Source organism: Pinus tabuliformis, chromosome 4_1 (genome assembly GCF_031772625.1).
Source record: "Pinus tabuliformis cultivar Carrire ecotype Pingquan chromosome 4_1, CPIR1, whole genome shotgun sequence".
In the NCBI taxonomy this organism is placed as follows: domain Eukaryota; kingdom Viridiplantae; phylum Streptophyta; class Pinopsida; order Pinales; family Pinaceae; genus Pinus; species Pinus tabuliformis.
Genome location: NC_142303.1, coordinates 428,203,504 through 428,229,412, shown reverse-complemented (window position 1 = coordinate 428,229,412; position 25,909 = coordinate 428,203,504). Strand labels below are relative to the sequence as shown.

Genomic DNA, 25,909 nt, shown 5'->3' with positions numbered 1-25,909 from the left:
TGAGCATCCAACACTAAAGTTGCTTGGGGACAAGCAACATTTGGGAGGGGAGGATTGTAATGTCCCTTCCTAAATTATTTTGGAACAGGATTAATTTCTACATTTTGGGGCCGATTTTGGAGGTGATGGGGCCCATTCAATTTTATTAGGAGGCTAGACTTAGTAGAAGTTATTTCGATGTGGTTAATTTGTACATGGGGGCCACCCACACTAGGAGAATACACATTACCTAGTTTGATTTGCATGGAGGAGAAATTGATGGTTAAGTGAGGGACCCATGATGGAGGGAAAATGGAGGGAAAAGTGCTCCACGAAATCTATATAAGGAAGGCAACTCTCCTCATTTCAGCATCTTATCTTTTGACATATTGAACTCAATCTTAGTTGCTCGAGCTGCTTAGCCGGGTTACTGTGTTGTTTAGCACACGAGTGTCTCCGAGTGGAGATCTCAACCCTTGCTTCGGTGGACTTCGAGTGCCAGCCCTAGAAGGGAGTTCTTCTTCATCTCAGTTTGTAGCAGTAGCAGGGAGACGAGTTACAGCAGTTGTAAGTCGAGTACCAGCAGCAAGGGGAGTAACAACAATGCAGGGATTGCACAGTCATAGCGTGAGGTACTCCAAGAAGTTGGGGAGACAGGAGCATCCTTCATCATTTTCAGGAGTATAGAGGGCAGCTACAGACAAGAGGGCCATCCTACACGCAACTCTCATTTCATCACACGCAGGACTACGTCATCTCCTCCATGACTATGCAATCATTGGAGTGAGACTCTTTGGGGCAGCACCATTCGGGGGAGTTTGGAGTTGGGAGGCTAGGAGACCATTTGGAGGGCCATTTGAGGAGGATTGGCGGAGTTGGGAGAGCAGAGATTGACAAGATCATTCACAACAACAAAATTCGAAATTGGAGGAAGGCCAAGTTGTGAAGGGTCAATTTTTGAAGGTTGGAACCAAGGGAAACCCTTTCTGGGTTTTGACCAAGGATCACACTCCTAATTTTATAGAATTTTCTGGGTATATCTGAGGGGTCAAATAGGGGTCCCAACTCAGCCAGCAACTAGAGGAGCTAAGGATAATTTGGGCCAAAATTCCGAGGTCAACATTTGGCCAATTCCTTTGTGGGTTATTCTGGGTTTCTTGCATAGAGGCTAGGATTAATTTCCTAGAATTTTTTGAGCAACAGGGAAGGCTCTAACAGCAGATCATTTCAAGCAGCAACACCTTTCTAGGCAATAACAACGCAACTCTTAGGCCGGATTACCAACAGATTTGCAGAGGGTGTTCCATTGTTCATTTTGGGATTTTGCTAGCTTGCCTAGAGCAAGCCCAGGCGCACACATTCCAGCACCTTGTTTTACACCTCTTCCCTTTTAATAAAATGAGTAGACAACGCAGTCTGGTTGCCAATTTTGTGGTCTGATGGTCTGATTTAATTTTATGGCGTTATTTTTATTGTCTGCTTTGCATAGCACTATTTTCCCTAGTTTGGAACATTACTGTCTTCCATATTGGATCAGGAAGAGGTGCAGGTCCTACCTTCTGTGGAGGATTTGGCACCAGATGCTCAGGCAGAGTTGCCAGAAGATACAATTTTGCAGAAGAGGTCCAAAACTATAAGACAGAGACAGCATGACCTTTGGAAAATCGAGTTGAAAAGACAACTTCTACGCAAAGCTAAATGGTACACTAGAGAGAAGGTGGAGGAAAATTTTCTTCAGCTCATTCAATAGAAGCTTTTGGGGACCAAAAGCCTACCAAAATGGGGAGGTGTGATCTGGATTGGATCAATATATTGTTTGTCATCCATCTCGATGCTTGTGTCAAATGTGTTTGTCAACGTTTATTTTTTTGTTCTTTGTTTTCTGCATAATTTTAAATTTGCATGCATACACTATTAACAGTAAATCTATAGATCCAAAAATCTAATAAACCTGTAATAGTGCAGAATTTGAGATTTTAAATATAATTTTATCAGATCTGTTGCAACGAACTATTCAGTGGAATATCCACAACAGTCTACGGATCATATATCCTCAAGTTTAGAGCCAAAGATGACGTGCATGATGCTAGCTCTCCTTGCCTATGCAGGGAGGGATAACCAATATGCTCATGCTCTGACTCCGTGATGTATAATTTATGTCTTATTTATTGTTTAGTAATGACATATAATACGCATTTTCCAAAGATATATATAATTAATTCATGGGATATCCCCCATAGGTGGGTCCACTGAGACACCAAGTGCATCTTGATTTGACCTAGAAACAACATCCATGGATGCATTGCATAGGTCACTCCTAGAATTCTAAGCTAAGAATCTAGAACAAAACAAGTGTTTTGAACCCATGGATGCATCCTAACCAGGGAGGCATAAAACTAGCAATATAAGCTTTTACTTTAACGCTTATTCATCAACAAGCACTATAAAGTAAATATATGACTTTGTGTCCCATTTTCTTAAACAAATATTAAAATTTTGTACTTCTTAGCAATTTTTTAGTTAAGAATATATTCTAAATGGCTTGTATTGACATATTACAACTAACTTCATTCCAAGATCCTATTTGCAATCATTATATTTACAAAAGATATGCAAGAAAAGGTCTCCTTGCATCAAACTATGTGAGTTAATTAATGTTTTCTTTCAACTTAAGATACTAAAGATTAATGTTAAAGCCATGATTTTCAAAGTGGCCACTATTAAGTGTGATGGATAAATCACATGGTTGACTACACTAGTAACATCATCCTTCTAGTATATTCTCAGCATGATTGAAGTGCCATTACTTCCCATACTTATGATTAGAAGAGAATATTTTAGTAGAAATAATATTGGTGCATGTAATCGTTTGCGTATTTTACAAATCAATGATTGGTGTGGTTGTAAGATCAATCAAATGGTTAGAACTTAGAAGTTAATGGCAAGCATACATTAGAAGATTTCTCTACAACATAACTCTTGTAAAATTCATTTGAAAAAGAAAAATACAAAAATATGCTTTACTTCAGGAATCAAGTTTTCAGATTTTGTCTTTCTGATTTCCTTAAGAACAACCATTGCCTAATGTCGTAGATCATCCCCTTATTTTATAAGAGAAAAGAGAATCAATACCTCGAAATCCCATTCTCCATATAGATCTTTATCATTCACGTCAGCCCATACATAAGCATATGCTTTCAACTGATTTGATCCAATTTGTTGTATTTCATTGTCCTATTTTTTTAACATTGCATATGGTTAGATATAGATTAACCAAGAGTATAATATCAAAATCTATTTTAAAAAATTGACAATTACAATAATAATTAAAGTAGGAGAGAAACAAGTTTACTCAAAAACATCAATCCAATTTTAATCTACTAGAATAGGTGTGAGCAAAAATTCATCAAGTTTACTACTCCCCAAATTATGACCACTTTTACAAAGATTAATTTCCTTTACACCATCGTAAATTTGGAGCTGGCTTGTATGAACATATTCTATTTCCGTATACCTTAAAACTGGTATTTATCTTCCTATAACAAATCCATTTCACTATATTCTACATTGTAGAATATTAGTACCATTAACATTTCTAAGATCCTTTAAATAATATGGTCCTCCATGAGGCCATAAAAGCTACAGTTACAATTGATGTATCTAGTGACCTCCCAAATGAGACAATTAAGGAAATATACTAGGCTCTCCTTATGCTTCTACTTTATGGATTCCGAACATGAGAATCCACAATAGCCTATGGGTCAACGCCACTTGCATCTACTTCCTCAAACTTAGTATAAGGTTGCAAATAGTTATTAGATTTAAAAAATAATTTGTTCAATGTGTTAATACCATTGTTTTACAAAACGGCCGAATCGACTCCGACTCGGCCGAGTCGAACCGAGTCAAAGGCCTGGGGAGTGACTCGGCCAGCTACCCGGTTCGGTTGACCGAGTCACATATGACTCGGCCGAGTCATCCAATGACTCGGCCGAGTCATATGTGACTCGGTCAACCCGGCCGGGTAGCTGGCTGAGTCACTCCCCAAATCACAATATAAGTGTTATGAGTCAAGACGGTTTAGTGCTAACTAGCATTTGGGCTAAGATTATCCCTGTAGCAGTGCTTGAGCCTTGAACTTATATAACATTAATACCGGTTAACTGAATTTGGGTTGGGACTGTACTTACGTGTGGAATCTGTGGATATTTCTTCGAAATTCGATTTCAGATGTTTAATACTGTGTTTTTTTCAATATCTTTATTTTTGGATTTCGTCGCTTCATTTCATTACACTTAGTTGTATCCAAGTTAGAGATGCCTGAGCCATTCCTTTTGATGTAGGGCTATTTCTTGGTGTTTTGCCTGTTTCTCTGACCACTTCTCTTCTTGTACACATGTTTACACAATTTATTTCTTATTTATTTTCAATCTCTTATAACCACAGTCAAGGTCCAGAAATGCATTTGTATGTTCAGTAATACCTTTTGTTAAATACATCGGGCCAGAATTTGGTTTCTGCAAGAAAAAATCTCCTGTTACAACAAAAGAACTCAATAGTTTCCATGTCAGAAGTTTCAGTTTGATGTGATTCTTCCTCTCAAGCGGTTGAAACTTATTTCTACAGTTATCTCAATGGATACCTGTGGCATGCTATGCTGCTTCTTTGACATGTCAACTTTTACATGCTGCTGTAGGATGAAGATTCACCAACAAAACTGTTAATGCAAACATTGTCATAACCTCAACAGAACTCATACTTAGCATGTGCAATGAACATGGAGATTCAAGCATTTTATGTGACTGCTCAAGATTATAGTTCCAGGTAGCTTCAATGGAGCCACAGATACTTCATAATACATATGTGGTCTAGAAGAAAGGGCCAAGCACCTTCAATAAATTCCAAAACTGTCTTCACCCACTGTGTGTTTGGAAACATGAATGAAAATCTTTAAAATTATGTTTAAAATATTTAAAATTATGTTTTTTTATAAAAAAAATAAATATTTAATGTATTTTTTACAACGACCGAGTCATTGAAATCGAGCCGGCCGAGTCATTACCGAGTCGGAGTCCGAGTCGGAGTCGATCCTCGGCCGAGTCCGAGTTGTAAAACACTGGTTAATACTAAGAGCTAGTTGAATCTTTAAAAATGGAAGCAATATAAAGCATATGCAATCCTATTAACTTTTCTTCTTCAAGTTGTTCGATATTAATGAAGGCCTCAGAAGCTTGCCAATGGTTAAGGTGATTTTAGAAAAATATATGTGTGACCGATTTTATTAGAATGAGACTTGTTGCACCCATTTTGTCAACATTCCAAGGAAGCAGGATCCAAAGACTTGAAAGAATTCTTTTCAAAGTTCATAATCATCAACCAGAAAATTGTCATGTCATTGTAAACTCATTCTACAAATTTGTAATGTAAATGATCCTAGTATGATCATTAATTATGTAACAACCTAGGTAAACCTATGATTTTGGCAATGAATTTCATCCTAGGAGGTTTTTTGTCTCACTGATTATCTGTGTTTCTAAACACGGATGATCGGCAAAGTTTTTCTCTCCATCCTGAACCCCAAAGCTAGGGTGGGATTTATCGTCAAAGTCTTAGATGAGTCCTAATGTTCTTAGTTGAGTCCACTATAAAAGTGATTTGGGAATAATTTAAGCTAATTGGCTAAGTTATTTTATTACAAATCACTTGGTCTACTAGAACATATTGTGTCGCAAAATTGGGTAAATATTATGAGGGTCTACAACAAACAGGTATTCCCCATTTGAAGGATGAATTTGTAAAATCTTATGTAAAAAATATTTTAGTGCATGGTTCCTCATACTTAGACACCATGACTAAAATATTTGATGGTGGAAAAATAATTAATCCCCTCATGAGTCAATTAATTAATTTTTCTAGCAAAAATAAAATTATATCTTAAACCAGACAATTAATAAATTTAGAATCAAAATTAAAATGTTAGAGAAATTAATTTCTCCAAGTGGAAAAATTCATGGGTCTAAAAAAAGCTAATTTTTGGAGGCCCCCACCAAGGGAATATTGGAAATTTCACGAAAAACTAGACCCTTGGACCTTGGTGGTTAATCAAAGTCAATTTTTTGAGGAAATTAGTTCAAAATAATTATTTTTGAACTAATAAAAAGTGGATTGTATGAAAAATTCGAAAATTCCTCAAAAATAAATATTTTCGACGACAAAGATTAAAAGCTGATCAAAGATTTATCAACGGTTGAGATTATTTTGACGGTGATCAAGCCAACTAGCCGTTATTTTCCACTTGGAGGGATTTCTCTAAAAATAGAAGGCAATTTGCTTCTATTGAGCATCTTGATCTTTGGTCAGATGTAATTTTGTAAACACTGGTGTGAAGCCACTATTCTGCTGGGAATGTTTGGATTTCATAATAAAAAACTTTGGGGTACAGTTCATGGCATCATTGTCTCATTAATCTATGGTACGTGTTGGGTATGTGCTTTCCTATATTGTGCTTCAAATATTGTATGAATTGTTATTTCATTTGTGGATGATAGGAACATTCTATTGGTAAGTTTTAGGTTTATTTTAGGTGATCCGATTCATTATATGATCTAACAATCTTTTCTTAAGAAATATATAGAGTTTGCAAGTTCCCCGACCCTTCGGCTCTAGGTTCACAGACCGTGGGCACAGGCTTACCTTGTTTGGATTTCAGATATTTTATGTGATTTTCTTACTTCGCTAAGGCTGTGGTTAATATCAATGTGGAAAAAGTCGAAGTCGGGATTAATTCGGCAAGGGTCCAAAAGTTGAAAAACTCGGCAAAGTCGGGAGTTTTTCGAAAAAGTCGGCAAAAAGTCGGCAAAATTAAAAAAATACAAAAATATTCATTTTTAAAAAAATCCGGACTTTTTCAATAAAATCCCGACTTTTTCAATAAAATCCCGATTTTTTCAAAGAAAAAAAAATCATTAAAGAAACTACCACGATTTTTTGGAAAAAGTCCCGATTTAATCCCGACTTTTTCGATTTAATCCCGATTTTTTCGTTTCTTAAAAAGTCGGCAAAAAATCGGCCGATTTAATCCTTTTCTTGAAAAAATCGCGTTTTGGGGAATAAATCCCGATTTTATCGGGACTTTTTCCACACTGGTTAATATCTATCTTTCGAAATACATCAAGCCATTGTCAAAAATTTATAAAAAATTATTCCTCAAAATTTTTTCAAGCATTGTATATTTGTATATTTTGTAAATTACTTTTTTTAATCTTTGTATATAATTTTTTCTAATCTTTGTTTGGTAGCTAGGGTTTTGAATTTTTTGTATATATTGGGGTTTTGGGCACTTATATTTTCATTTGTGTAGGTGATATTCAAAAAGATTTGTTGTGTTAGAGCTAGATCTAGGATCTTGAGGGTAACATCTAGTCTCTAGAATTTTTGCAGGGCCAACATCAAAGATTTTTTGAAGTGAATTGAAGATCTGAAGCAAATTCGATTTTTTAACGAGGGTTTCGAGATTTTTGAGGCCTCTAGGTCCAACGTCCTCCTCTACCCTAGCCATCTAGCCTTCCTAGCCTGCTTGCAGATCCATTTTTCCCTCTAGTCCTAGGCCGCAAGCCTATATTAGCCTTTGCGTGTACCCTTTAGGGGTTGTCGTAAGCCTTTTCTAGGCCCTTGGGCCTTAGCCACGGGCCTCGACCTGCCTTCCTTGGCCTAGTTGTGAGGCTTAAAGCCCTCAACCTCCCTCCTAACCCTCTCGTCCGTCCTTCCCCTCCATCCTTCTCTTTTCCCTCCTCAGCAACCTTCGTTCAACTCTTTTCTCCTTGTTGTGGCCCTCCTTCCAGCCCTCCCTCCTTTGTTTCCCCTTGTAGCCTAGCCGCAGGCCTAAAATAAGGCCTCTGCCTCCCTTTGTTGCCTCTCTCGTGAGCCTTGGCAGCCTTCTTTAGTCTTGCCATGGGCTTGGCAGCGCCTAAACCCCTAGTCGCAACCCTAATTTGGGCTTCCTTGCCTTATCGCAGGCCTATAAGGCCTCTTCTCCTTACCTCTTGCCTTCCCCTTCCCTCATTTGCCTATGTAGGTTAGCATTTGATCTTTGGGACTGAGCATTGGTGTCTTTGCAAAGGCATTTGGCATGATGTTTGTTGTTTGCAGGTGTTCCAACCATTGGAAAAAATTGGGCAAGTTGGGCAAGTGAACTTCAAGGCCTAAGGCCTAAGGGTTTGACCCAGTGTTGCAGGAAACGCCCCCCCGCCCCCTAGTATCAAAAGCCTCCAACGCAATCCGCCTCCGAAACGCGGATCAGGCTGAAAAATACGGTTCCTGCCATTTTGGAATTATACGGCCCGATCCGAGTTTCGGTTTTTCTGAAACGCGCTTCGTACAAAGGATCGGTCGTACAATCCGCGACGTTTCCGGGTCGGATCCGTACGGATTGTGAATGATTCGTCGGGAAAGTGGTTGTTTCCGTTGCGCAAAGCCAATTCTCCAGCCAAAACTCCATTGTTTGCTAACTTCTTTCAACCCTTTGAAATTCCTTTTGTGCCCTAATAGGAACATGCACCAGCTGGAAATAGTCTGCAATGTAGCTCCTAGAGAAGCCCTGAGATAGACTCCTTCTTACTCTCCTAGGGTGATACTCGAAGTTGACCAAAGGTAGAGGTGGAATTCTTTCTCGGAAATTCCTTGTGTTGAATAACACGATTGGCTTGGCTAAGCAGCTCAAGAGAACGAATGTTGAAATTGTAAAAATGACCAAAGATGCCAAAAGTGAGGCCCTCAACCTCTATTTATAATTTGTTGGCCTCTTCTCCCCTTTTGGTCCCCACTCTCTCTCTCTCTCCTAATTCACACTTCCTTCTCTTGTCTCTCTCCTCCAAGAGTGTGAGTTCCCTCCTTGGGTCAAATTGCTCTTTCATGTGGCCCCCACATTCCACTAGAGTTGCAATTTACACTATCTCCTAAATCCTAACGCCATAAATGTATCCTCTTTCCAAAATTGTCTCTAATGCGGAAAATCAAAATTGGGGACATGACAATATTCTTATCAAGCCTCTTCCAGGATAAACATTTGAATATCTCAGACAGAAGTTGGGAGTGATATCTCTCTCATCTCATCAGTAAAGGAAGCACAAGGCTAGGAGGAGCAACCCTTTGCCACTGATGTCAATGGGGGAGTAGTTGCAGACAGAGGAAGAATTGTAGATACAAGGAGAGCTGCAGATAGAGGGAGTACTACATTATTGTTACAAAATTGACTAAGGGTTGTCATCAATGACAATGGGGAAGATTGTTAGAAATATTATTGTCATTGATGTCAAAGACAGGGGGAGACTATAGAGGTCCAAGATAAGGATTGCAAGATGGAGATTGTTGGAAATATTGTTTTTGGACTTTTGCTACCTAGTTTGGATAGCCTATCTTTGAAGGTATTTTATGCTAAATACCTAGCTCAAATGGTAGCATAGGATATATGCTTGAATAGCTTATTCTAAGGCCTTTCCAACAGTATACGACATTCCCTCTAACTCCATAGGAATGAGGAGATATAAAATATTTAGGCAAGTCAAATCCATCCAGAAAGTATAGGTTGGCTCAGCCAGTATTTACAAGTCAGCCTTACAAGTGAACACATAAACACTATAAACAAAGGATAGATGAGGGCATTTGAAATGTATCCAAGCAAGAAGTTAAAGTACAAGTGCGAAAAATAGATATGAGGTGTGAAAGAGGAGTTGAGGAGTATTATTGGGGTTTGAAGGTGCATAAGAGGATTCTGAGTTTTCATGGAGTGTTAAGGGTGTGCTATGAAGGACTAAAGTATACGATGTTGTAAAGTGTATTCTTATGGGGTTATGATGCTACAAAGTGCACTAGTCTGGGATTATATTATGGGAAATGATATTATGAGGTTCGTTAGGGCATGAAGGCTAAATATGACTAGGGTTTGAAGCTACGCCTGGGGTATGAAGAAGGGAGAGGTGTTGGAGTTGTGAAATTTCCATGAATTCACCAACTAGAGTTTAATCATCTAACTTGTTAGCAATTTATTTGCTTACGGCAAATAATGATTAAATCACTGATGAATTCTTCACAATAAAAATGTTGCGGAATTATAAACTGGAATTGAAAAATATATGCACACACACAATAAAAATGACACCAATATTTTTGGACTAAACATCCCCGAAAAACCCCAAAAGGAAAACCAATGTAGCAAATGAAGGTTTATTTTATTATGCAACAATTTGAGAGATTTACAACTAGATGCCCAACTGGCTATCCTCCGGAAATATACTGACAAATTATCTTGAGATCAAATATATCCTTCTACAATCAACTCAACCTCCCTTGGCCTACTCGCACTTCCTGCACTTGCACTTCCTACACTGGCCCCCTGAAATGCGCACTACTGGCTGAAGGGAAATTCGTACAACCTAGAATCTGACTCTGGATGAGTCGTCTGGCCTCCCATTGCCTATGGAATGAATCTGCTCTGCCTTCTGGAACTGTATCTACCCTCCGGCAACTGAACAAACCCTCTTCAAACAACTCACACTGGGGTTTCTGGCTATTTGCACTAGTGACCCTCTCTACAGATAATTCGGCCTCCCTTTTCATGTCACTCTAACATTGGAAGATCACTAGGAAACTCTCAAGAATCCTTCTCTTCCCAAATCTTTGTTGCCTCCTCTCTTTGATGCTCTTCCCTTGGCTCGAACTGCACCCTCACTGAAAGCTATGAATTGGGTAGCTCGATCTACCTTGCTCACAATGATAACACAGATGCTATCTCCAAGCCCACTGACCTGTGCTTATAATCTCTCGGTGGAGTCTCAACGGCCATGAGTAAATCTCTATCGATGGCTAAGATCAATTAGACTTCATCAATATAAGTCTCTAGAGCAATCTCGAACATCTTTAATTAATTAACTTTAATTTATCACTTTTCCTAAGTTAGACTTCGGAAATGTTTTAATTATGGAAAATTAATTTAATTAAGGTGTTTCCCAAGTTTATCTTGTGAAACCTTTTCTGGTTTTTGGAGATATCGTGTTACTTAGCCTCTTAGCATCATCTGAGACTAGAACACATGTTCGATGCTACCATATCAATCAAAAACTAATAGGAGCATGAAAGTTAAGGGTATGATGATGCTGTGAAATATGAAGCATGCAGGTGATGCCACAAGTACTCTATGTATGAAGACCTTAGGTTGGTGTCTATACAAGTCTTACTAAGTTGGTGCTTACCCAAGGAGATTGGTGTCTCTAGTAGGTTGGTGTCTACACAATATTTTGCTGAGTTGGTGCTCAGCTAAGGAGATTTGGTGTCTCCAATAGGTTGGTGCCTACAAGCTTTGTAATAGTAGGTTGGTGCCTACAAAAATTTATAAAGATAAATTTTTATGGTTTTCTCCTACCAAGGTTTCCACACTAAACTTTATGTATTGTGATTTGAGTTTACATGCATTTAATGTTTTGAAGTTAATGAATGATTGATGAATGCTCATTTAAATTAAAAAAAAAGGATCTTATACTAATTCTCCCCACCTCTCAATATAAGCATAAGTTCAACACTTCAAGTTCTTTTTCCCTTTATTCTTCTTCAAATACATTCTTTTTCATTTTTGCTTCCTGTTACCCACCATCTGTTGGGTACTGTTTTTCCCATTTGGTTTCCATAGTTGTGACAGATCTTGAATTTTTGTGAAAGGAAAATGTGCATTGTAGCTCAAGGAAAAGGCTACAAGGTATTCATGAAGCGTAACAAAGAAAAATTATAATCCATTAAAACATATCAACTATTACACTGTGGTCTCTGATTCTGAAGACCCTGTTGTCAACCGATACACATGTTGGGTCAGCAATTTGGTTCTTTTAATTATGTCATAGCCCATTATTAGTACTTAACTTTTAACTATCACTTTCCACTATTTATTGATGGATATATCAGAAGTTTCCTTGTTCATTAATAGCCTAACCATGAAACTATGAAATTAGAGGGACTCGTGTAAGACAAAGATGTTTTTGATTCCTTATAACCAACACAAGTTTTAGGCCTTCTGCAAATGATCTAGTAACAAGGTCCTTATGTTAATTTATATGCCGATTAAACTCCTACAGACTTTTTTAAGCTGGAAATATTACAAACTCTTTTAAAAAATATTAGCTTACCAAGACTAAAACCTCCCCTAAAACCCTGTTGTATTCAATATCTTCAAACTCATCTAAAATCTCTAACTCGTTATCCATCAAGTCAAAGAGAACCTGCCAACACGACCAAACAATCAATCAAACTGCATTAGAACAAACTGACTAGAATGAAAATATTTTGCTAGTGGATTTTCAATTTGACCTCAATAAACACATCTAAGATTCATAATAGAAGAATCATAGTTATGAACACAAACACAGGTTGATGACAAGTGCATGCTTATGAAACAAGCAATTGAAACACTCAAATGCAAGTGAAGATGGATAAGACAATGTATTTATGAAGAGCATGGAAAAAATTCAAACTATAGTCTTTGCATAAGGTGACTTAACCATATCTAAACATATGAAAGATATGCCTCGAAGTTTTCGCTAAAGCTGATTGTGTATCAGGGAAACTAAACCAGCATAACCACATGACTTAGTCCACAATACTTAAAATTGCTAAATACATAAGACAACCAAAACATATACCACATCATGGTTGTATGAGTTTCATAAAATGGTAAACAAAAAAAAAATTACTGAGATAGAAATGGGTTTTCCATCATATCAAATATTATTGGAAAGACAAAACATTTAATATATATTATATAGCAAAGGAAATTCCAAACATTCAAGTACTAAAACTTGTCATTTTCTTTGGCTAGCTACCCATTATCCACTAGGGGTAACTACTTGCAGAGACACCCTTGCAAGGGTGTTGTGTTTCCAATTTCCATGAGTTCCCTTGCTCAGATTCTCCGGACTCCAATAGTTTTCTTACTTTCTCCTTCATACATGTGATTATGTTAGCTCAACCATGGTATATTAGATCTCCTCGGTCACTCAGATGAAAAATGTACTCATGGATGGTACTTTATATTTCAAATATTCTATGCAATGTTTTGATACTTAGACATGGTGTTATAACATCTGAGTTAGCCAAGAGTGATAAATATTAAAATGAGATCTGATAACAAATCATACTATTTATAGTTCTATTCACTACCTCATCGTACCATGGGGGCATAATTTTCGTTTAGAATTGTTGTGATTTCTCAATTCAATTTGTATGACTAGGAAACTAGTTGAAGTAGCATCTTTCAGATTCTAACCATACTTGACACTTTCCATTTCCTATATTTCACTCCATTCCATCCATAAAAAAGCTATTCCAATCCATAAATGTCATTAAAAAGTTCTAAATGAGAAATCCTAAGTTAATAAAGCCAAAAATAGGTAGAGGTGGAAAGCTAATAAAGTTAAAAGCTAAAAATAAGGAAGTTTGAGCTATGCCACCTCACTATGAGGCCAATGCCCCTAGTCCCATGCTTGTCTATGAATATCTAAAGAAAAAGAGAGTTGTTCAATGAATGAACACTTCAAGAAAAAGGCAAAAGGGATAGTAAAAAATAATGTTGTGGAAAGGCAACTCAATGTTGAGCTCCCTCTTAAAGGATTCTATACACAAATTCCTAGCTCTTGGAAGCTAGTTGATCAAAGTTATAAGACCTATACATCATATTATATGACTTTGACGGTCATCAAATGAAGTTTTCCCCTTCCCCTTTCCATGATTATCCATCACATCACATATCTTTAACTTGGGGACTTGGAAAATACACTTTGTCCTACGACCTATCACAAGTCTAAGAGTTGATATTGTTCCCCCATGGTAAAACTTAGGGAATTCTAAGGTTAACCTTTATTGTGTTGTGTTAAGAGAAATCACTAAATGTGTACTACTAAATGGCTCACCAAGAAGTTGGACTAACCACTTCCCTCGCATTGGGATATATGCCTTGAGATCCATGGCACTATATTCGGATACATGATGCTACCTTGGGATCCATGTACATATAATTGGCCATATCTATCAATATTAGGATCCATGTACTTCACTAGGATATGAATCATCGCATTGGGACTCGTGACAGTGCATTAGCTAATGACAGGGATGCCTCACCATCATAGTTGCAACATGCACTACTCAAGAATAAGTCCCCTCACCTAGTTGGATTCCTTCACTCAAATGCATGCATGATTATTCCCTATTGGCCTTATTAACCCCTAGATTTTCTCCCTTGAAAATTTGGACGTTTAATGACTAGCACATTACATTAGGCTGGAGGTTTGGGGGCATTCAAATACAACTTTGCTTGAGCCAAGGATTGGTTCCTATTACTTCTCATGTCAACAAGGGTACATACAAATTTTTGTAGCAAAGTTCACCAGCACTATAAGTATAAGCCCAAGGTCACAAGTCTAAAGACTTGTAACAAACATGAAAAGCCCTATATTAGGTGTCCTAGACTTGTTTGATCAGGCCATTATTAGATTTTGGCTAGCTTAAAGGTATTTTTGAGAGGGAAAACCCACCAAAAAGTAATTTGTTGGGTGAGTTCCCCAAAAGTGGGGTTTTGGACCCAAGATGTGGCTTTAGTACCAAAAGAAAAGAATTATTTATTCTAATGGGTTGAGAGGCTAAAACCCTAAGTCTAGAGGTTTCCTAAATGACCAAAGTGAATAGGATAAAAAAAGGGGGAGCCTAGGAAGAGGTTCATTGTGTGTAAGAGAGATGTGACCTCTCTTGTGCTAGGAGTGCTCTAAGAGGGTCAAGTTCTGCTCATGGAGACCAAGATCCGCTCTTGGAAGAAGATCACGGCAAAGTTAACATTTGTTCTGAGGAGGCCGAGTCAAGGGTTAGAGTAGTATGGCTGCCGAGATCCTGGAGGGCTGGAGAGCAAGGTTGAGTGTTTAGGACCTAGTCTAAGGCCAACGTAGAATATTTGTCCCATGTTCCTACAATGTTTGAAGGAGGTCTTGTGAATAGAAGTGTTGAAGAAGAGGTTGAGGGCAAGCTTGAGGGTTTCCATGAAAAAGTTTAATCATAGCAACTCATCCTTGAGAGAACTATCATCCAAGAGAGCCACAAGAACAAGAGCGAGTTATTTATGGACAAGGAGGAGAGGGTCGAGAGGGTTTTCTGTCTATTGTTGGATGAAATTTTTGTGGTAGAAGGTTGAGGTTATCTAGTGTGTGAGGGTTGAAGTTTTGAGAGGGTTGTAGCCCTATATCCAAGACAAAAAGACAGTCGAGACCCTACACTAGACCATGAAGGAGAGGTTGAGAGCCTTAGTTGTTACAAAGGCCAAGTACAAGAAGAAAAGGGGACTGAGAGGGCCTCAGGATAGGTGCAGGGGGAGGTTGAGAAAGGCTTGATGAGACCGCAAGCAAAAACTGGGAATTTGTGGACGGGTTGAAGCCCAATAGGGTTGCTTATTGTTGAAGGAAGTTCCTAAGCACTTTCTCTTGAATTTTATCCTTTAAGGAGGAGTGGAATGTTGAAAATTGGGCAGCTTCTGGATGAATTTCCCCAAAAGGAAACCCTCCTGCCCCAAAGGAAGCCCATCATGCCCCAAAGAAAGAATTCAAATTGATCAAGGAAAAATATTGTGGAAAGAGTATTTAGGCATACAATTATAAAAGAAAATATATTTAAAATAAATTTAGTATTGAATTATGCAAATTGGTTTGGCGCTCTTCTTATTAATATCTATCGTGGCAAAATTCCACCTTGGACAAGCCATTATTAAAAGGAAAATTTGAATTTATATTCCCCTCCAAATTGGCCTCATATTTAAGTGATTCGGCTGTCCCAAAGGACACGACCCTTTCGCACATTGGAATAAATATAAATACCTTATCTTTATATGCCTCATTTAAGAAAATCCTTGTTACATTTTCTCTGTGGTTCATTGATTTAATTTCTGAGGCTTGATTGACTCACGTTCTGATTGGCTCACATATTATATGCCTAATTGACTCACCTTTTATTTGACTCACATAATATGGTTTTGAAAGGCTCACGCAAATGTTTTGTGGCTCGTGACTTTGAGGCATCGCATTTCAATTAAACATGATTCGTATTGTATGTGGCCCATATCATATGTATTGTTACAACAATAGTTCGAAACATTTATGTGGGACATTATATACATATCAGAGGCTCATCTTTTATATACAATGGCCCACAACTATTCACAAAGGCTTGCACTGTTTACAATGGTACGTATTAAAATTTAGAGCCTCATTCTTCTATCTTCTATGGCATCGCTCTATTCTCTATGGCATTGCTTAGTTCTCTATGGCATCACTCTGCCCTCTATGGCATCACTTAGTTCTATGGCATTGCTTTGTTCTTTATGTCATCGCTCTTTACAATGACTACACTTTGTCCACAGTGGCATCGAAATATGTGCATTTCTCCGCGATTTCTTAGCTAATCTTTGGTGACATTGCATAATTTGGATTTTGGCATCAACATACATTTGCATCATATTATTTCAATACAAGGATCTTTGTAGTTCGGATCGATTTACAGTGTATGATGACACACACTTGTTTACTATGGCATAAAATATCTATATGCTATTGTGGTTCTACTTCTAGGTCTTCAACTATATATCAGAAACTTGTGTACTTATTCTGGTGGATACCACAGTGACTAACATATGTATAAGGTATGGCTTGCAATGTTTCTGATCACCGAGACAAGAAGGGTTTACAATATCTTATCAACAGGAACTAACCAATGATTTATGGACAATACCCCTTACAATATATTATGATGGCAATGACTTTGATATTATGATGACAATAAAGTGATGTCATGTCCCTTCCCAAATAAATTTGTAATAGGTTTTGGTCTCTCCACAATTTTGCATAAATTTTGATAAGTAAAAGAACCTAGCAATTTTGACTTAAGAACTTAGGAGAAAAGAAGGTTGAATTAGATTGCTAGTGGAAGGTGGGGGTCACCCACGTGGAAAAACACACTTGGGCACTTGGGCAATTCGAATTGCATTGGAGGGGAATCGAATGGCATGGAGAGGGGCCCACATGAGGGAAGGAAAGCCCACGAAGATATAAGGAGGAAGAGCTCCTAAATTGAGGCATTCATTCTTGCACATTGAACTTACTTGTGTTTGCTCAAGCTGCTTAGCCAAGTTAACTGAGTTTCTCAGGCGGGAGACTCAACCTTTCCTTCGGGGGACTTCAAGTGCCACCCTAGGAAGGCATTTCACACTACCTTGAGGAGAACCGGAGGAGATTCGTGGCCATAACACTCAGCCTTCGAACCAGCAGAGTGTATTCCTGGAACACGCAGAAAAGGAAACACGCAGAGGTGATTAGGAGTGCATCCGGGCAGCACTGGCCGAGAAAGTTTGGGGAGTTGGAGTACAACAAAGAATCACCCTTCGGGAGGAGTTTGGGAGCAGGAGGTTGTTGCATTTGGGCAGCTCGACTTACAGACTTGGTGGACTACGTATAGGGCCTTTCTAGGGCTCATGTGGGAGTTGGTGGAGAGAGTTACGAAGCTGGGATTAGTTGGGAGAAGGGAGTAAAGTCATAGGGGGCATCATCTCAATATTTGGGGCAGATTTGGAGGGCTTTTCCAGCCAGTTCCAGACAGGCTGAGTTTGCCAGCGTGAGGAGGACGTGGTCCTTGGAGGTCGATTTTCAGGGGTCTGAACTAGGCCAAACCCTTCCTGGGTTTTGGTGGGTTTTTGTTGAGGAGTCAAGAGCTGAAGTTGCAGAATTTTCTGAGCATAGTAAGCAGTGTTTCCAACACATCCTTTCCAGTAGGTAACGCAGTTTTCTGGGCAGCACAAATTACCCTTGGAGCAATAGTTGGGAAGCTCTCGGATCATCATTTGCTCACCTGGGTTTTGTCACGCTTGTCCTTAGAGACAACCCCAAGTGCACTATTCCATCACTGTTGTATTTGCTCTAGAAAGATTTAATAAAATGGCTCAGTTTTTCTCTATTTCCAGTGCTTTCATGGGTGTTATTTGATTGTATCTCATTTCTAGATGTTGGTCTGTTTATTTGCTTTGTGTATCACTAAATTTCCTAGTTAGGAACATTACAAGTGATCATGCCCTTATGTCAACAGTAGCTTTGCTAACATCGCTCTGGCTTATATGATGAATGATGCATAATGATGATCTTGAGATGGCAGTATCTATGACCTGACAGTATGGTTGTGACAGTGGATTTGATGGAAATTATGATAATGCATACAATAGTGATATGATATCAGCACTTTTCGACTTGCTTCATTCAGTTTACAAACGAAGTTGTGAACTGACTTGGATAGGCCCTAGGAGGCCTGATGTAATGATGTATCTCACTATGGATGTACTTTGCATCTCAGCTGAATAATTGATGAATATCTAATAAAAGAAGAATTTGGATGGGTCATCCCTCTTGTGGGGTTTTGCCCCAGTCTCTAACCTAACTCCTGGTGTTTCTATTGTGTATGCTTTTCTTTTGTTATTCCTTTATGTTCCGCTGCATTACTGATGATATTTTTCTTTCTACATAATTGTTAATGATATTATGATGTTATGGGGTGAATACATTATGTAATTGATGAAATTTTTGTAAATGCAATTATCTCAAGCAAAGAATAGTATAGCACTAAGGAAAATTAACATGGTATCAGAGCTAGGTTGAAGAAAAGTAATTGAAGATCGCCCCTGTGAAGACACATGGATCAATTAGAGTGAAAGAGATAAAGATGATAGAGACCTAAAAGAATGCTAGGATTTGAAGGAAACCCTAGGAGATCTCATTCTTACAAAGACAAGGTTAGGGTTTGGGAGAAATCCTTGAAGTAGCCCTAGATATGGCTTGGATTCTATACCATTGAAACCCTAGTATGATCCATAATTATTCTTATCAGTTATTCTAATTCATAGAAACCCTAAGAGAAGGATATGTTGCAGCTTCAATAGTCATCATTGATGGTTGGGCTTGGCTACCGATGAAAGAAGATAAAAGATGCAAGTAATACTCAAGAAGATGCATTTCTTCTGTTGATGGCACATGGTTGATGGATAGTGGTGACTCATAGAAGTCGGATCAAGAGGGAGCTAACAACTTCCTTCGAACATCATTAAAGATAAGTATTTTTTCAAGGCTTATGTTATGACACTGCTCTTGTTTAGATTTGTCAATTTTGGACTATTGTTTATTCCTCCTGCATGAATATTTGAACACTTCTTTTAGTAACATCTTGAATAAGGAAAGTTGTTCCTTCTTAGGGATCATCATGATGTGGAGAATTGAAGGAAGGGTTAGCACTCAGAGGGAGTTGAGAGGCTCCAACAATCGATATTAAAGTTAATTACTTTTTTTTTTATTTATTCTTTTCAGTTATTGGTGATTCTTCTTGTGTAAGTATCTTTTTGGATGATTCTTCCTGCATAAGTATCCTTTTGGATGAGGATGTGATCCATCATAAGGATCATAAAGATGCAAAGTAGTGCAGGAAGAGCAAGTACCTAGAGGGAGTTGGTACAAAAAAATTCAGAGGGAGCTGGGGCAAGATAATGCAAGAGCCACTCTTACATCTAGAAAAGGATGATAGTCCTACCAGGTACACTTTCATTATGATTATTCACTTGGCTATTATTGCTCTTGCTCTTGTTCTTTGGTCATAGGTACACCTGATGATTGTGAGGATAAAGCCCTCTATATCAACGATTGAGGATGATGTAGATCCATCCCATGACTTATGAAATGGACAAGAGCTCAAGACCTCAAAGGAAGGATTGTTGTCTCCCTGGTTGATAACTATGATTGAAGAAGCTTCCTATTCAGAGGGAGTAGATTGAGGACAACAGTATGATATGATGATAAGAGCGATATGTCCTTCATGAAAGGACTATTCTTGATATCTGAGATGTAGCAGTGTCTGATGCTTCCGCGTTATTGTTCAAATTGTGATATGCTTTCAGAGAAAGAAGGCTAAGATGAGATCCTAGCTCTTGTTGCTTGATGCATTTGATGTATGTGGAGTGAGCTTCCTCTATGATATACTTGAGAAAGAGATATATTTGCAGTTTGAGGAGCATGAGTAGTAGATTCATGATTGCAAATTGAAGAAAGCTTCATATGAACTCTAGCAAGTCCCTTGGGCTCGGCATGCTTGAAATATTGGACATCTGATGTGACCTTTGATCTCTCTTCATGATTGAAGGTATCTCTTTGATATTTGGTTTTATAATCTAACAAATTATTCTGATAGGATTAAGAGTATTTCAGCATTCAATGCCAGAGGGAGTGAACCATTGATGACCCACTTCTTGAGATTAGAAGTGTAACAGAAAGATGATGAGGACTTCCTTGTTGAGGGAAGTGTGCAATTAGAGATTTGGCATGATGATTTAGACTAAAGCAGTTAAGAGAGACTCCTCCTTAGATACAAATTTGGTGGATCACACAATGAGCCAACAGCTAGATGGATCCTTGCTCAGTAGCATGTTCATTGTGTCAAAGCTTGGACATGTATATTGGAATGTTGCAAAGCTGATTTTGAGATACCTAGATGATGCAATCATCCATAGGCTAAGATACATTGTTGGATATTTGAGACTTTATGGATTCACTGACTCTGAGAATGTTGTTGACTAGAAGAGCACATCTGAGTGTTGCACCTTGGTCTGCCTTGGTTTCTTGGATGATTTCCTAGCATGGAAATTTGTTGATTTGAGAGGCATTGTGCATTATTGATAGCATGGTTGGATGCAAGACAGTTTGGTTGAGAAAGCTCTTTGGAGAGTTGTTTGAGCATATATTGGGCACGACCATGATATATTGGGACATATTATGGGATCTGACATGCAGAGAATCATGTGTTCCATGATAGGTCCAGGCACATTGAGATCAAATATCACTATATCTAGGATATGGTGCAGAGAGGAGCTATGAAACTCCATCATATTTCAACTTATGAGCAGATAACAGTCATACTAACCAAGGCTTTTTCGAATGGGAAGTTCTTGGTCTTCAAAAGAGCAGCTTGGACTGATGGATGCGACCCTCCTAGGTAAGCGTCTCGCGCTGATCGAGAACACTGAGTTATGCTCTTCCCCCCTATCTGAGCTCCCAAGGAGAGGAATTGAGCCGAAGAGCTCCTAGGGTTGAGGGAACTCGTGGACAATAGGTGTGTCTAATCCTTACCTCATGGTAAGTGCATCTCCCCTATTTTTCATTATAGGGTTGTATTTGAACCTTACTTCATGGTAAGTGTGTATCTCCCCCTACTGAGTATACCCTAGTATGCATCCTACCCACAAGTTGGGCTTTTCGGGATTGCCACCCATCTGACCAATGGGTGAGGAGACTTGGCATGTCTGATTCTTGCATATGGCAAGTGTGTATATCCTCCCAAGGTAATGGAGGCAGGTGTTCTATCACTGACCCTTGAGGGTCAAGTTGGGAAGATCAGCAGGCAATAGGATAGTTGTGATCCTTACCTCATGGTAAGTAGTATCCTACTTATTGTCCATGGATATAGGGTGGTAGATGGAGCTCCCCTATGATAATTCTTCTTCTTTAGATCAAGACATCATTTTTCAACTGACAATTAAAGGAGAAAAGTTCAGACGAGATGTCATGAAATGAATGTCTTATTGATGTAACTAAGATAAAGGTCATGTGACTTGACCTGGAGACTAGTAGGGTTTGGAGGATCAATCTCCCTACCATTGACTGTTGATTATTCTTCTTTTATGAGACAAGTCCAAATGCAATGATGACGCAACAACCTGCCTTCTTATATTGAGACATGTCATCCAAGATGAGAACTTATGATGTGAATGGAAATTCCTCCCTAACTGAGAGGGAATGTTGAAAATTGGGCAGCTTCGGGATGAATTTTCCCAAAAGGAAGTCCTCCTACCCCAAAGGAAGCCCATTGTGCCCCAAAGAAAGAATTTGAATTGGTCAAGGAAAAATATTGTGGAAAAATTATTTGGGCACACAATTATAAAAGAAAATATATTTAAAAGAAATTTATTATTGAATTATGCAAATTGATTTGGCACTCTTCTTATTAATATCTATCATGGAAAAAATTCCACCTTGGGCAAGCAATTATTAAAAGGAAAATTTAAAATTTATATTCCCCTCCAAATTGGCCTCATATTTGGGTGAGTCGGCTGCCCCAAAGGACACGACCCTTTCGCACATTAGAATAAATATAAATACCTTATCTCTATATGCCTCATTGCAAGAAAAACCCTTCGATACATTTTCTTTGTGGTTCATTGATTTAATTTCTGAGGCCCGATTGACTCACATTCTAATTGGCTCACATATTATATGCCCAATTGGCTTGCTTTTTATTTGAAGCATAATATGGTTTTGAAAGGCTCACGCAAATGTTTTGTGGCTCGTGACTTTGAGGCATTGTGTTTCAATTAAACATGACTCGTATTGTATGTGGCTCATATCATACGTATTGTTACAACAATAGTTCAATACATTTCCATGGGACGTTACATACATATCAGAGGCTCGTATTTTATATACAGTGGTCCGCAACTGTTCACAGAAGCTCGCACTATTTACAATGGTACGTATTAACATTTAAACAGTCATTCTCCGATCTTCTATGGTATCACTCTGTTCTCTATGGCATCTCTTTGTTCTCTATGGCATCCATGGCATCGCTTTGTTCTCTTTGGCATCGCTCTTGTAATATCCCCAATCTTGATTTTTCATCTAAGGAGGCCAGTGGAGATCCTCAAGGTGGTGCTAAGCATAGCACAATTTTGCAATTCGGGCAGTAGAGGCAATTTTGATATGGGAGACATGAGGACTTGGGAGAATAGGAGAAATTACAACCTTGGTGGAATGTGGGGACCACAGAAAGGAGGCAATTCGACCCCTAGAGATAATTTGCACTTGTGGACAGAGAGAGAAGAAAGGGGATGTGAGTTAGTGGAAAATGGGGCCCACCAAGGGAGATAAGACCAGCGTCTATAAATAAGGCAAGGAGGCTTCCATTTGGGGGTCTTTGGACAATTTAACTTCTGAACACAAGTTTTATTGAGTTGTTTAGTTGCTTAGCCAAGTCACCTAGTGTTGTTTAGCACAAGGGATTTCCAAGTGGAAATTCTGACTCTTCCTTTGGTGAACTTCAAGAGTCACCCTAGGAGAGAATTTGGGGAGCTGATTTCGGACCAAGGAAGAGCATGTTGAAATATGTAACTAAGTTTGGTCTTCATAAATGTATTTGAGTCACAATGAAATGTATTTACCAAAAGAATGAAGAAGATATTTTTATTATTATTATTATTATGACTTACTAAAGCATAGGTTTCATGCTTCGGTCATCATGTTTTAGGTCAAAGTCCCCATTAAGGACTTCTAGGATTTATTCTGAGCCATTAGAGTCATTTTCCATTAAAAGAGACCCTTCTTGGGCTTTTGAATCATGTAAAAAGAATTAATATTGAGTCAAATAAGCTATCTGTCACCTCCACACCAAGTCGGCCTCAAGGAGATCAAGTCGGCCTCAAACTGGGTAATTCGACCTCACCAGAAGCCTATATATTGGAGCAGTTAGAATTCATTTGGAGCATTCACTCTCCCTCTCATAAGCTCGATATCCAGAAAAAAGAAGATGGGAAGTGTGAAGTTGGAAAAGACTTGGTAAAGGGTGTGAAATTTGGAAGGAAGAAGACATAAAAATCTAAGTTTTGGGCCATTTATCTCTCTCTTGAGTGGAGTATCTAGGAAGATCGAAGTGTTCTTGTCTAGTCGAGGTTGTTGCTACTACTACTGCTAGTCATTGGGTCGAAGATGCTACTGCAAGTCGTTATTTGCAAGAAGGAAGAAAAGGTTGACTTGGTGTGGAGGAAGTCTTTGTCTAGGTCAAGAGTCTTAGATTATCTCGTGAAACTATTGAAGGAAGAATTGTTGACTGGGTATTCCCCTAGATAGGGGTTTTGCCCTGGCTGTCTGCCTACATCTAGTGTCTTTGTGCTATTCTTTTTGGTAATTGTTTGATGAACTAAAAGATAAAAGAAGAACATAAAAATAAAAGAATCACAAGTAATTATCTATACAAGAAAATCTTTTTCCTTCCTAATTTTCTAACATGGTATCAGAGCTAAGGTGAAGAAGGAAAAAGGCAGTTTGAGGATCTATTGAAAGGAGTCTAAGAAATCTCAAAAGGATTGAATAAGGGATCATATAAGGAGATATTATAAGGGAAGAAGCATACTACCTTCAAGGACAATGTCTAACACAATAAAGGCTGAGAACAAATTGTTAAGTTTAGGTATGTTCTATGCCAGAGCAATTTATTTAAATTTTCTCAGTTAGCAATCACATCAGCATTAAAGTAAACTGCAGATAGAACATAAATATAAATCGCAGAAGACAAGCCAAGACAAGAGGACACAAGATGTGGTGCAAGCCAGGGACAAACCCCACAATGTGGGGAAACCCTTGATCAATTCTTCTTTTATGTTCTTCAAAGTTCAGCAGAGAAAGAGAGAGAGAGAGGTAGTACATTTACAATAGAAGTCAACACTTTGACTTATCTAGATCTAGCATAGATCATTTCGTATAACGATGAGATCAATTGAAGACATTTTGCTTCAACTGATTCTCGAGGTGACTCCTTCACCTATCATCGTGCTGCATCTGGTCCTCTTGCTGCACCACTGCATACTGCATCATGCTGCACTAATCATGATAATCATCAGGCTGCCCATGTCCATGATCTTATCATGCTGCCCATACTAATATGCATCATCATCATGCTTCTGTCCTTATTTATCATTATGCTGCTGATAATGTTTCCCATCATGCTGCCCATACCAATATGTATCATCATCATGCTTCTGTCCTTACAGATGTGTTTTATCATTATGCTGCTGATAATGTTGCCCATCATGCTGCTCATAATGCTGCCCGTCATGCTGCTCATAATGTTGCCCATCATGTTGCTCATCATGCTGCTCATAATACCCTTTTGTTGCTTCATTATGGAGTTCATATAGATATCAGCCTTAGCTACTTGCTATGGCTTGCAGCCTAGCAGCCTAGCAAAGCAGCTAGGCTATAGTTCCACGCAATCCCATTATACACAGCGTATTGGTATTCCTCCAATATCATGACTGCATTTACCTCTTCATCACTGCGGCTTGATGACAATGGCACCCTTGACTTCCTGACCAGCATATATATAACCATGACTGCCCAGCGTATATATATAACCATGACTGTAGCGTATTTACATCACTGCCCAGTGTATATATATAACCATGACTGTAGTGTATATACATGACTGCCCAGTGTATATATAACCATGACTGCAGCGTATATACATCACTACCCAGCGTATATATAACCATGACTGCCCAGCATATATATAACCATCACTGCCCTACATATATATAACCATGACTGCCCAGCATATATATAACCATCACTGCCCAGCGTATAACCATGAATGCGTTTACCTTTACAGCGTGTATTCATTGCCATAGCTGCATTATACATAACAGCATATATATGCATTGTCATAGCTGCGTTAATTCATAACAGTGTGTATCCAACAGCATATATATGTATTGTCACAGCTGCATTAATTCATAACAACGTGTATCCATTTATAGAATCTCCATGTATTAACTGCGTAAGGCCTCCTTGCTGTGCTAGTGTTTCACCATGTATCAAATTTCCTGAACAGTGATGAACAACGAGTCATTTGCCAGCGGATAGATGTCTTCTTGACCTGCGCAGGATTAGGGCATCATTTGCAGCTAGGGCTCCTTCTAGGCCAGCGTATGCTTAGTGATTTTGCTTCTCCAAAAACCCAAGATGTGGAGAGGAGATCACCTTAAGAGTGTGTTTAAATGACATCAAAT

At 38.5% G+C, this 25,909-nt stretch overlaps 1 protein-coding gene across 3 annotated transcripts in view; it reads right to left on the bottom strand.

Moving 5' to 3' along the window:
- Nucleotides 1-25,909, bottom strand: part of LOC149176127 (AIG2-like (avirulence induced gene) family protein) — a 228,767-nt gene that overhangs the window by 51,215 nt on the left and 151,643 nt on the right. The window contains exons 3-4 of one of the 3 annotated variants that reach the window (XM_089423030.1): nucleotides 12,150-12,242; nucleotides 3,112-3,213 (exon numbers count right to left, since the gene is read on the bottom strand). In XM_089423030.1, the coding sequence (XP_089279156.1) occupies nucleotides 3,112-3,213; nucleotides 12,150-12,242 (195 nt within the window). The remainder of the gene's footprint in view (nucleotides 1-3,111; nucleotides 3,214-12,149; nucleotides 12,243-25,909) is intronic. The other 2 variants (XM_089423031.1, XM_089423032.1) reach the window with 2 other exon arrangements.